Here is a 13,186-nt window from a genome sequence, read left to right on the forward strand (position 1 = left end):
GTGATAAGCTAAAAAAGTTTTGAGGATGTTATGTACAGCATGGTGACTAGAGTTAATACTGTACTGTATATTTGAAAGTTGCTAACAGATTTTAAAAGTTCTCACCACACACACACACACACACACACACACACAAATGTAACTAAGTGAGGGGAGGGTTGTGTCACCTAACCTTTCTGTGATCATTTGCAATATAGACATATATTAAATCATTACATTATGTAACTTACTTATACAATGCTGTATTAACTGTACCTTAATAAAGCTATAAAAAAAGAAAAGCCTTGCCCTGACTATTTTAAATGACTATAAACCAGTTAACGTGATTCTATTTTCCAACATTACAATGGCAAACACAAATGATATTTTTTATTAGTTTCAGATGTACAAAACAAATGGTATTTTTAAAATTTAAAGATTATAAGGCTGCAATGTTATATAAAAGTATGGTTCTGAATATTTCATTTTAAACATTGGACATGTCTACTGTGATCACTTTATTTCAGATTTTTCACTATTTTTAAAGATAATAATTAAGTGCTTATTTTGTGTAAGTCAATATCCTATAATAACTCATTTAGCCTTTATTTACACACCTCCATGAGGTATGTACTATGTAATCCCTATTTTACAGATGTAGAATCTGAGCACATACAGGTTAACTATCTAGTCCAATATTAGAGATCCAGGGATCAAATCCAGAAAGTATAGAAGTACTAAAATCTGAGCTCTTATGATTAAGATAGCCATTTCAAAGAGAAGAATGGAAAAAATGATGGTTTATCACTTGATTTCCATTGTCAAAATGCCTACAATATCGAAAGCCTACTGTGTGTGTGTGTGTGTGTGTGTGTGTAATATACTCCATCAAATTTAAGTATTCTTTTAATACTAGGAATACTACTTTAAAACAATCTCTACATTTGGAATGGTGTTTATATGTTATTTTATTCAGATAAGCTAGTGCATAAAAAAGTCCTAAGCTACACTTCTTCAGTAATCTTTATTAAGATTGTTTTGTTTCATTTATTTTCAAATAGCATTTACTGTTCTTGTTATAAAACAGTTCATGTTAGAAAACCAGGAAAATAGAATGAGCAAAGAAAAGCCACCCATAAAATAATCCCACCAAATGACAGTATTTCATCTTTTCTTATGGCCAATATTTCACTGTGTATATATATACACCACATCTTCTTTATCCGATCATCTATCAAAAGGACACTTCGGTTGTCTTGGCCATCGTAAGTAATGCTGCAATGAACATAGGGATACATGTATCTTTATGGATAAATGTTTTCAGATTTTATGGGTGGATACCCAGAAGAGGAACTGCTGGGTCATATGGTAATTCTATTTTTAATTTATTTTTTGAGGAACCTCCATACTGTTTTCCATAGAGGCTGTACCAATTTACATTCCCACCAGCAGTGTATGAGGGTTGCTTTTTCTCCAAAACCTCTCCAACACTTATTACTTGGCCATAAGGAAAGATGAAATACTGCCATTTGTGACAACATGGATGGATCTTGAGATTATCATGCTAAGTGAAATAAGTCAGAGAGAAAAAGTAGAGAACCATATGATTTCAGTCATGTGGCGTATAAAACTGAAAGCAACAAATGAGACAAAGAAAGAAACAAAAACTCACAGACATAGACAATAATTTAGTGGTTACCAGAGGAGAAGGGGCGGGGGTTGGGAGAAGAAGGTAAAGGGGGTCAAATATATGGTGACAGAAGGAGAATTGACTCTGTGTGAACATACAATGCAAAGATGATGTATTATAAAAATGTACACTTGAAACCTGTATAATTTTACTAACCAATGTCACCCCAATAAATTTAATAATTAAAAAAAAATAATCCCACCACTCGAATCATTCTTTGTAACTTATTTTAAGTATTACATTTAATTTTATTTGAATTTAACTAACTTAGAAATAATAAAGTGAACAGAATTTCTGAACCTCAGGTCTGTCCTCTTGGATCTTCTAAATTACCTGACCAAAGAAGATCTACTATGGTCATTTCAGAAAATGTATTTATATTCCATGAGCCCCCCAAAATGTCCCATTTTTAGGTTGTTTTATATTTAGCCCATGACTTGCTCATATAATTTGTTTTCCCTGGAGTTTTTGCCTTTCTTCTTATTTATCAGATTAGACAATAGGACTTCATATAACCAATACAATGACCTCTCAGAATCTAATTCATACAATACGTGTATGGTCATATATTCTTTCACTGATAACATTTTTCCCAAAGATCTCTGACATTGTGTTCTAAAATATGCCAATTGCTCATTGCTGTCACAAGAATTTTTCATCAAAATCCTGAGTTAGTCTTCATATCTTCCTTTTAGACATGTATTTTTGTATCACTGAAAATATACTATTTGAATAATTTTTTTCAGAAAGAGAATAGAAAGTATGTCCAAGGATGTTTTTTCTTTAACCCTTACTCTTGAATGATAGGTAGTTGGAAATAGTATTCTAGGTTCAAAATAGTTTTTCATAGACAGTGTAACTATAGCTCCACCTATCTTCTAACAACATATTTAAGAATGAGAAATCTGATGCTAGTCTCTTTCCTTTGTAGGTAACATTTCCTTCTGATTCTGGGAGCTTGCAGTATGAGGTGTGATCAAAAACTGCAGTGAATGTTTAAATTAAAAAAATGTATTACAGTAAAAGACACATTGCCATTAATTTCCCTCAAAATACTCCTCCTCAGGCGGCCGGATGGCTCAGTTGGTTAGAGCATGAGCTTTTAACATGGTTGCTGGTTTGATTCCCACATGGGCCAGTGAGCTGTGCCCTCCACAACTAGACTGAAGACAACGAGCTGCCGCCGAGCTGACGGAAGGGTGGCCGGATGGCTCAGTAGGTTAGCGCACAAGCTCTTAATAAGAAGGTTGCTGGTTCAATTCCCTCATGGCATGGTGGGCTGCGCCCCTGCAACTAAGATTGAAAACGACGACTGGACTTGGGGCTGGGCTGCGCCCTCCACAACTAGATTAAAGGACAATGACTTGGAGCTGATGGGCCCTGGAGAAACACACTGTTCCCCAATATTCCCCAATTAAAAAAAAATACTCCTCTTCACTTTGAACACACTTATCCCATTGCTCTTGCCACTTTCTGAAGCTGTTCTGGAAGTCCTTTTTCATGAGTGTTTTCAGTTGTGCTGTCGTGGGTGCAGTGATGTTCTGAACTGATTCAAAACGTTTTCCTTTCATGGTCATTTTGACTTTGGGGAAGAAACAGAAGTCACACGGTGCTAGATCCGGTGAATAAGGTGGATGAGGACACCCCGTAATGTTTGTATTTGACAGAAATCACCCTATCAGAAGTGATGTGTGACATGGAGCACTGTCATGATTGAGGAGAAAGACACTCAAGAAAGAGGATTTTCAGATCTGCTTCAGAAAGTGGCAAGAATGATGGGATAAGTTTGCTTAAAGTGAGGGGGATTAATGGCAATGTGTCTTTTATATAATAAATTTTTCTTTAAGCATTCACTGTATCTTTTTTATCACAACTCATATTTTAAAAAACCTTCATCACTAAAGTTGTGATGTATCTAGATGTGACGTTTTTTACCTTGTCTTTTTTTATTTTTTTTTAACTTTCCCATTTGATCTACAAACATAAGTCTTCAGTTAAAGGACATTTTCTTCAATTAAAAAAACGTTTTTCTTCCCAACATTTGCTCTTTTTTTGGTAAGACGCTTACAAAGTATTTTTGTAAGACGTATATCCTGCATATGCTTTGTGTTTTTACCATTTTTCTCATATATCCAATGTCTTAAAAAATGTTTTATATATTCCTGTCTTAGACCTCTTAGATCTTAGCAACACCTAGTGCTGTTAAAATATTTACTTTCAGTACTGACAAATATTTTGAATTCTAATGACTTTCCTGGCCTACTTTTTCACAGCAGCCTTTTGTTGTTATGGTTAGTGGATCGACTGCCCACCAAGAATCTCCAAGAACACTGAAAATAACTTACCCCTCTGCTTCCTATATTATTTACATTCTCCAGGATCAATTGTTCTGTTTGTTCATCTTGACCCTTCTTATCTTTCATTTCAGTTGGTTTTCCTCAAATCTCTGGATTTCTTTTCATATTGATAAAGGGAAAAATTTGTTTCTTCAGCATTTTGTAGAGAATACTTATAACAGGCCTCACTCCTGAGTGAGAAGCCTATTTGTAGTGATTTGTGGTTCTCTCTAATCTCATTCTTTTGCTGAGACTGTTCCCTGAACAAGATGACTCTGAGTTTCAGAGAGTCTCTGAGGTTTCATTAGGATGAGTATTTCACAACGGCTGCAGGCCTTATGTCTATTTTGTGTTGTGCCTTTGCTTTGCAATAATTCACTCACCACAACTAATACATTTAATAATTATATAAATATAACTTATTTATGTTACTTACCCAAAGGAGTAACATTAGAAAAAAAGACATCTGCATTTTAGGAAACAAATCTTTACAGCTTTCACATCCCTAAATTTATTGAGAAATATAGCTTAAAGACAGGGAAATAAAATTCAGGTGATTTTATATAGTCTCATCTAAAGCTCCATTTCTAAACTTCAATTTTCCTAAGTAAAGGTTAGTTAGGTAGTTTAATTCTACTGTACAGGAGAAAAGTAATTATACATCTATTTGAAAATAAGTATGTCATATGAGAACATATTTTCACTGTATTTCTTCAGTAATAGATATAGGATAAGAGAATTACAGTTATGAGTTTAGAGGTTAGGTGGGGAGGTAAGAAAATATAATCAACAGTTGAAAATACTAAGTCTGAAAGCAAAATCTACGTAAGAAGTAACATCAAGTATCACAACATTCCATATACTCCCTCAATTAGTTATACACTGCCTTTTACGAAAATGTCAGTAAGATGAAATTCATTCCATAAAGTATAAATTAACCAAGATCTTTCCAACCTCTGAAAATACTGGCATCACTACAAACATTTTGATGTCACTAAAGGAAACTGACAAAAATCACCCAGTCTAGGCTATTCCATCATAAATATATATTATTACATGGAGGTCCTTTTAACCATGACTAGATAAAACAGTTTTCTGAAAACAGCATGATATAGCTAAGGGTGAACTCATTTAAACATATGCATATATAATTAATATTTTTAAAGTCAAAGGTCTGTTTTTTTAAGGGTTCTGCCCAAATGTACCCTTTGTAGAGTTTGTCTTAAATATTCAGCATTATCTCAACTACTGTAATTATGTGACAGACTCACTTTAAGTTGCTAGGTACTGGTAGAAATTCAGTTTTTAAGGAAAACCATTAAGCTAACATTTTAAACAAAAAAACCTATTAGTTTTGGTATCTGCAATAAATAATTTTACATATTTTCAGCAAACATACTTGAAATTTCTTAACTACTATATTTACATGAATTTCAAAGAGAGATATTTAGCAGACTACTATTTTATGTAACACAAAATTTAAAGACTTATTAAGGTGCAGACATCTAAAGAACATCTCAGTTCTACCCACAATTTCCCATTTATTTTTCTGATATACGAGCCAGTCAAAAATGTAGAACTATGTAAATTTTATGGATTCTGCTAAAGAGTGAATGCTTACAGTATACGGTAATTTAGATATTAATAACTTCTTTCCCCTTTTCTCCACTTAGCAAAATTTGACATAGATATTTTTCTTTAAAAAGCACTCTACCTAGAACTAAAAATTCTTAAGCTTTAGAATTGAGAACTAGGTTGATATAATTAATCCACATAAAACACATGATTAAATCTGATTTAAAAGTACTGATTTTCAAATAAGTGAATTGTAGAGATTTTGTTTAAGATTCAGGTAAAAGTGGCTGGTGATATTTAGAAAAAATTTGAAAAATTAAAATTCAGAACTGTATTTATAAAGTGCACCAAGTATGTCACAAAGCAGAGAAGAAAAAGCAGAGAGAACATGCATAACACTATAATGGAATTTCTTTTAACTGGTCATTAAATAAAAGAATATCTCATTGCCTATCATGCTATATGCTCAGTTCTGTACATAACAGTGCCTTTTCATTTCTTCTAAGCACTGATATCATAGGGATATGGGAAAAAAAAGTGCTACACACCAAACACAGTTCATGCTGCTGCTGAACAAGTTCCAAAATAGATTTAACCTGCTAACAGCTATGGTTAAATAAAGTAAGTTTTCTGGGTTATACATGGGTTACAATTTTCCATATTAGGCATAACCCGTTACCTAATGTATATACTGAAACTGATTTAAAAATGCCATTTGGAAAGCAAGAAGATATTCTTTACACGTTAAATAGAGGACTCTTTAATATACTAATATGCAAACTCCTTTCCCTTGCAAAATGCTCTACCAAGTCTAAATTCCTTATGATCAAATATGATACAGATTTTGACACTCTAAATTAAACACACTATATAACGTCTTTCTGCAGTTTTCATGCTTCTAATGTTAAATGGTTTGCTTTAAAACTTCCTTAGGTGATGATGTTTCTTCCTCCTTATATCACATAATCCATTTAATAACCATTTCTGTTATATTCTGGTAAACCAAAATACATAACTGTGTTTTTGGATCTCTTGCCTTATTAACTGTTATAAGTCCATATATGCATACAATAGTCATTATTTCATAACTCCTAAAACATGAAACTGAGGAAATGAGTTTCACAAATTATGACAATATGTTTAGAATAGTTAACCATTTACTGTTATAACATTCAGAAAATAAGGCTTCAAAATCTGGTCATTTTGTGTATTTTATGACACAGAAATGCACTCAGTAAACACCAGTGGGTAATAATATATCACTGTCTTTTTAAAAATTTCCTAATCTATTTTACAGTAGACTCTAAAAGTAGCTTGTGCATTTATTAGGACGGAGCATTTCCTTGGTTAAGATGAATTATGCAAGCGAGGAAGCTTATAGCAGCTGCTTAATAAACAAGGTCAGAGTACTACAGTCAAGGTAAGATAAGAAAAAGGTGAATAATTCTGACAATGACTGGCATTTTCAACTTTGTCCACTCGGCACTCTGTTTAAGTAATAAAATCAGTGTCTGCAAACTTTTAACAGAATCTCTACTCTGGTAACTAATGAGTGTCTGAAAGTATGGTGGGGGCACTATGTGACACAGAGTTACCCAGGTATCCATTACTATAATTATGTTTTATGAGCACCATTGGCTCTCTGATATAACTGAGTTTTCAGCAGGATAGCAAGAAGCAATTATTTGTAGCAAACATTACCATTAGATGGAATCTCTGACTAAGAAGGTAATGTGGAATAAATAAAACCATGGGAAACGGGCAGCAGTTGGGGAGGGAAAAAAAGGCTAAAGAATTTTGCAAATTTAAAAGTGTCACACATTCGTATACAAATAAGCTGTACTAACCAGGACATGTATTCCAACATTATTATAAAAGTCTGATATGCACGACCTAAAACTGCTATGCAGTGTGGTCCATGAACTGAGTCCCGTCTGCAAACTGTTTATTACTAATCCCTGATGCAATAGGAACTTGAACCAAAAATGGAAATCAATTACATCACTAGCACACTGAGTTCAGCTGACATTTTTTTCATTGCATTTTTTCCTTTTTGATGCAGGAAGCAGTATACTGATTTATGTTCTGGCACAAGCGTCTTATCTTGAGAACCAGTAATAGTTTGTGGAACAGCTACTCTGAGTAGCACTGTCATAAAGCACAATGGCTAATGGAATAAACCACATTTTAAATGCTACATATATAAAACACTCTTTTGCTCACTCCAAACTTGTTAAGTCCTGAAATTCATATTCTTGGTTATATTATCTAACTTCGCAACACACTTAAAGTGTATCTGTCACATGGATGACATGACATACCAGATGGGTAAAAATGCTATCAGGCTTTACACATACAAACATCTGTGGGCAGTTAAATTAATTATCTATTAAATATTAATACATTTTGAATTTAAACTGGATGACACCTGATAAAGTTAAGTCTAACAAGGACCTCATGTAAATTAAGCAATAAATTCGGGTATTTTCATCAGTCTTTTTCAGCAACTCCAAAATCTTTGCATGATACTTACTGATGATTTTTTCATCATTCCTTGAGGGACTTTGACCAAGCAATAATTCAGGTACTTTCACCATGTGGGAAAAAAATATTCTGAAAAATCAATACATAGCTGATGAACACATGAAACAATCAAAATCAGTGAAAATCAAAATAGGTTCTAAAAGATGTGTTCCACTCAAATTAAACATACTAACTCTAAATAAGATACCTTCCTTCCTCCATTAGAAAAATTTGCTGCAGCACTTATTTCTAAGAGAAAGTTTTATAACAAAAGCTGCTTTTCATGGCTACTGTTTTCTGAAGAATTATGGAGTTTGTAGCCATAATAAATGGAAAAATTAACATGCCATACAAAATTTTTGTTCTTAAAATCGTATTTTCTTGTTTTCTTATGAAACCAATATAATTTCAGCTATTAAAATCCTGATTTCACATAACAGAAAGATGCTCAAATGACTTTCTGCACGTTACTGGTAGATGGATTTATAAGTACTTTGATAATAGAAATTGACAGGGGTTAGTAGATAATTATGTTAGTATCTCCATTTTCATAATGAGCTGTATCCCCAAGTGCTTAAACAATGCCTAACATAATGCCTAACAACTCAAAAATAGTTGCTGAAGAACTGAGCTGAAGGGAGGAGGAAGAGGAGTTGTGGATGACTACAAAGTATATATGACATATGTATAGGTGAATGATGTTACCATTGAGACAGAAAAAAAAAAGAGGAGTGTATATGGAGAAAAGAGAAGTTCCATTCAGGCACACAGATTTCTGTGGGAATTCTATGTGGTAATATCCAGAGGGCAGCTAAATACAGAGGGTGCCAAACAAATGTATACACATTTTAAGATAATATCTCTTAAAATGTGTATACACTTTTTGGCAAAAAATGGCACCCCCCCGTATATAGTTTTGAAGCTTAATAGAGAAGTATGGAATAAAGAGATATTTGGAAGGCCTCACCATATAGATGGTAGTTGAAACTCTAAGTGTGGTTGGACTTTATTTGGGAGAATATATGGTATGAGAAGAGGGTCCAGAAAGTAAAATCTTCGGAAAAACCAACACAGGGTGTATGGGAAGGGAATGAGAAATAAATGAAGATGAGATTCTAAAAGGAAACTGAGAAGGATCAGTCTGGGAGATGAAAGCCAGGAGAGAATTATGTCCCAGAAACCAAGGCAGGAAAATTCTAGGAAGAACTTGGTCAACACTGTCCAATTCTACAGAAAGACTGAAAAGACAGCTAAGGGCCCCGGAAGAGAGAAGATCACATGGGATGTTGGTAAACATCAACTCAACAGAGTGCACTTTAAGTGCATTACAATGCACTTTAAGAAGCTCAGTTGTGAAGGGAAGAACATAAGGGATTAAATCAACAGGGATGCACAGCAAGAGATTTTTGCTGAGTCTTGTATATTTATGTGTACAAAAATATTATCACGATTGTGTCCAGCTCTAACTCCCTTCCCTCCACCCAAATCATCTCCTTTCTCTGCCACTTGCTCCCCGCCACACACCCTAATGTGCCTCATTAGCAGCCTGGCATAGATGCTTCCAGATTTCTTCCATGCTTATACAATTTTATATAAATATATATACAAATATAAATATATGCATTGGTTTTTAAAACACTGTTCATTTTACACAAATGAGGTATTATGATTATTCATCTTGATTTTTCTAGCTCAACAATATTTTATGAAAACCCCTCCAAGTTAATTGGTAGAGCATTAAGGTGTATTTTTTCATGGCTGTACAATAGTCCGTGGTGTGGCTATATACCTTGATTTCTGCAACCAATCCCCTGTACAACTACAGATTTTTTCTTTTGCCACTGTAAACAGTGCTATAACAAACATGGGATATTCCTAGACGTATGAATGCTAGATCAAGGAGCGTAAGTATCTTTAAAAACGTTTTTATAATAAGTTTTGAACTTACACAAAAGTAGACAGAATGTTATACTGGACCCCCATGTACCCATCACTCAACTCCAATAGCCATCACTCTTTGGTCAATCCATATCTTCTATTCAACCTACCCCTGTATCATTTTGAAGCATATCCCGTTCATCATATCACTTTATCCAGAAATATCTCAATATGTATCTCTAAAGGTTAAGAGCTCTTGTATTTTGCTAGCTGTTGTCAGACTGTTTTTCAAAGACTGTAACAATTCACATGCCTCCCTTTCCCCCATTCTATTTAGTAACCACCTTTACAAGTTGTTGGTTTATTCTTTCATTATTTCTTTTTAAATATATAAGAAAATATACATACTGATATACCTTTAAATCCTTAAATATCTGCAATGATCTTTCATTTACCCTGACAGGTGAACACTACCTACCTTGGTCAGGTACAGGATTCTCATGCTGCAGTAGTCTATCTTCCACTGTTGCAAGTTAGACATCCAATGCCAATGTGACAGTATTTACTTGCAGGTTAATTTGCTAGATTCAGAAGTAAGGAATTTGACCAATATATGTCTAAGGGTGTGTGTATGTGTGTTCTTATCAATCTACCTAGAGTTCACTGAGTTTTCTAATTGATAGACTCAGGCTTTCTTCAGCTCAGGAAAACTGTCTTCTATTTGTATTACTGTATTATCTTCTACTTGTTTCTTTATTTCCCTTTTTAAATTCCCATAAATAACAATTATTCGCGTTAGATCTGTTAGTTCTTCTAGATCTATTCCCTAAGTTTTATATCTTTTCTTCCAGGATTCTTTGTATTTTTGCTGTGTTGTGAGGATTTAACTGATCTTCTAGTCTATTAATTTAAGTTCCAACAGTGATCACTCCCCACTTTAATTCATTTACTGACTTGTCTAATCATGGGATTTTTTTGTTGTTGTTAGCTCCAAAAGTCCTTTTGTGCTGTATTTGAATTTTCTTAAGTGCTCATTTTTGTTGATGAAGTAATGTTTCCTTTAGTAGTTTTATTTAGCTAGGTTAACATTCTGTTTCTTCAAAATAATCATTCTCTTGGGTTTCTTGGTAACCTTGGAGGGTTGTCTTGCCTCACTGCAATCCCGTATTGCAAAAGCCCAAGAGGCAGACCTCCTAAAGGTGGTAGAAGGTAAAGTTGGTCTTCACATCTGTGATTGCCAGTTAACAGCTGAAGCACCAGAAGGAAGCTTCCCTGCTGACTGATTCTAGGTCTTCTCAAACTTTCCCAGTCTCAGTAATGGATGAACTTGATCTAAAGGTTCAGCTATTCCTTAGATTTGTGGGGGATGGAGAGTCCTGGCATAATCCCTAAGGGTCAGTAATCCCTCTCCACCAATTCAACAAATATTAATTGAGCAATAGCTATGGACCAAACACATAAGGAATTTACATTTAGTGGAGGACGAAAATAGATACTAAAAGGAAAGTTGCCACCTTTACAATTTTGCCTATAGTTTTAGCTCCATTCATTAACATTACCAATAACAAATACCGTTGTCAACCCTTTAACCAATGTTTTTCTCTCTTTAGTCACTGACCCCTCCACCCCTGGTCTCCTCTTCCTATAATTAGTCCCACTTTTGGATAGGTGATAGTTAAGTGGAAGCCCTGATCATTTCCTAAGTGAAATTAAGGAACTATCACTATTGCTACCGTGTTTCCCCGAAAATAAGACTTAGGTGGACTATCAGCTCTAATGCGTCTTATGGAGCAAAAATTAATATAAGGCCCGGTCTTATATTAAAATAAGACTGGGTATAATATAATGTAATATAACATAATATCAGACTGGTCTTATATTAATTTTTGCTCCAAAGATGCATTAGAGCTGATGGTCCAGCTATGTCTTATTTTTGGGAAACACGGTAGTCCCTTCTCACAACTATTAAAAAGAAAAAAAAAAAAGATCTTACTGCTAGCCAGTCACAAACCTATGTGGAGTCCAGAGCCTTCTGCTAAAGATTACTTTTCTCATCGGTTTAAAAAAAATCAGGTTTTCCCCCTAACATATAAGAATTTTTTAGTATTAATAAAAAAACCACAAAAACCCAAGATCTTGTATGTGCCACCTATCTTAACTAAGTATTATATAAAATTCCCCCAGAGAAGTATAAATCATTAGATACATACTTAATTTTTTAATCTTGCCTATTTTTTAAAGTTTGATATGTCTTTTAAGGCTTTTTTTTTAAACAGGTGCTTCATTTTCGTTTTTAGTTATTTTTAAAGTTAAAAGCTTCACCATATTTTATTTTACTTTTTAAAAATTAGTTTCAGGTGTACAAAGCAATGTAATAGGTATTTACATCCCTCACAAAGTGATAACCCCACAGGTGCTTCATTTTCATTTCCATACAATTTATCTCTTGAAGAACCAAAGCTATTTGGGTTTCCCATTCTGGATTTTGCTTGGTGCAGTTCGGCATGTTCCTCTGACTCTGGTATTGTCTGCAAATGGCAGCTGGATCCTGAAGACTGAAGAGTGGTGTGTAGTGTATTCTTTCATCAGGGAGCACGCAATGGTTTCTCCATTTTTATTTAATGTTAGCGATGTTGATGCTCAATAGTTATACATATTAACTAACTGGGGGCTGCAAAATGGTCCATTTTTTTTCATTCTTTTAGCTGGGTTAATCTTATAAAAATATCACTTTTCACCTATAATGAGGTTACCCAGTGATAGAGTTCATATAAGAAAAGCAAGATAAATGATTTCTTTTTTGAGTCTAATTTTTAAGGTAACAAATTGGTTCTCTGATGTTGACGAATAAAGTTAAAAAATTATCACTACGGACTCACAGATTTAAACACATTCTATGGGTTTCAAATTTTTGCAATTATTACCCTTATTGAAGCTCAAATTATCCCATTTTTGGCCAGTGGCAAACTGCTCTAAGTTGTCTCCTAAGGCCTCCTGACAAGACTTTAGATTAGTCTTTAATAGCTTTCTTGAAATCCACAATGACAATATGTTCCAAACTCATCTTACGTATTTCCCGTCCCAGACTTGAAATCATCATTTTTTTCCAAGAAGCCTTAGTTTTTAGCAGAAAATATTTCAAGGTTATGAACTGGGCACTAGGAATGATTATTGCTACTGTCTTAGTCATTGCTTTTAGATCTTC

At 34.0% G+C, this 13,186-nt stretch overlaps 1 protein-coding gene across 6 annotated transcripts in view; it reads right to left on the bottom strand.

The window, feature by feature from the left end:
• ANKRD12 (ankyrin repeat domain 12) overlaps positions 1 to 13,186 on the bottom strand; it is a 135,675-nt gene that overhangs the window by 42,825 nt on the left and 79,664 nt on the right. The window contains exon 2 of one of the 6 annotated variants that reach the window (XM_074340362.2): positions 8,114 to 8,193. The exons of the other annotated variants lie outside the window; for them this stretch is intronic. Within the exon in view, the coding sequence (XP_074196463.1) occupies positions 8,114 to 8,177 (64 nt within the window). The 5' untranslated portion in view covers positions 8,178 to 8,193. The remainder of the gene's footprint in view (positions 1 to 8,113; positions 8,194 to 13,186) is intronic. 6 annotated transcript variants of the gene reach the window in all.

The sequence above is a fragment of the Rhinolophus sinicus genome, chromosome 4 (genome assembly GCF_057876585.1).
Source record: "Rhinolophus sinicus isolate RSI-liver-muscle chromosome 4, RSI-T2T, whole genome shotgun sequence".
In the NCBI taxonomy this organism is placed as follows: Eukaryota; Metazoa; Chordata; class Mammalia; order Chiroptera; family Rhinolophidae; genus Rhinolophus; species Rhinolophus sinicus.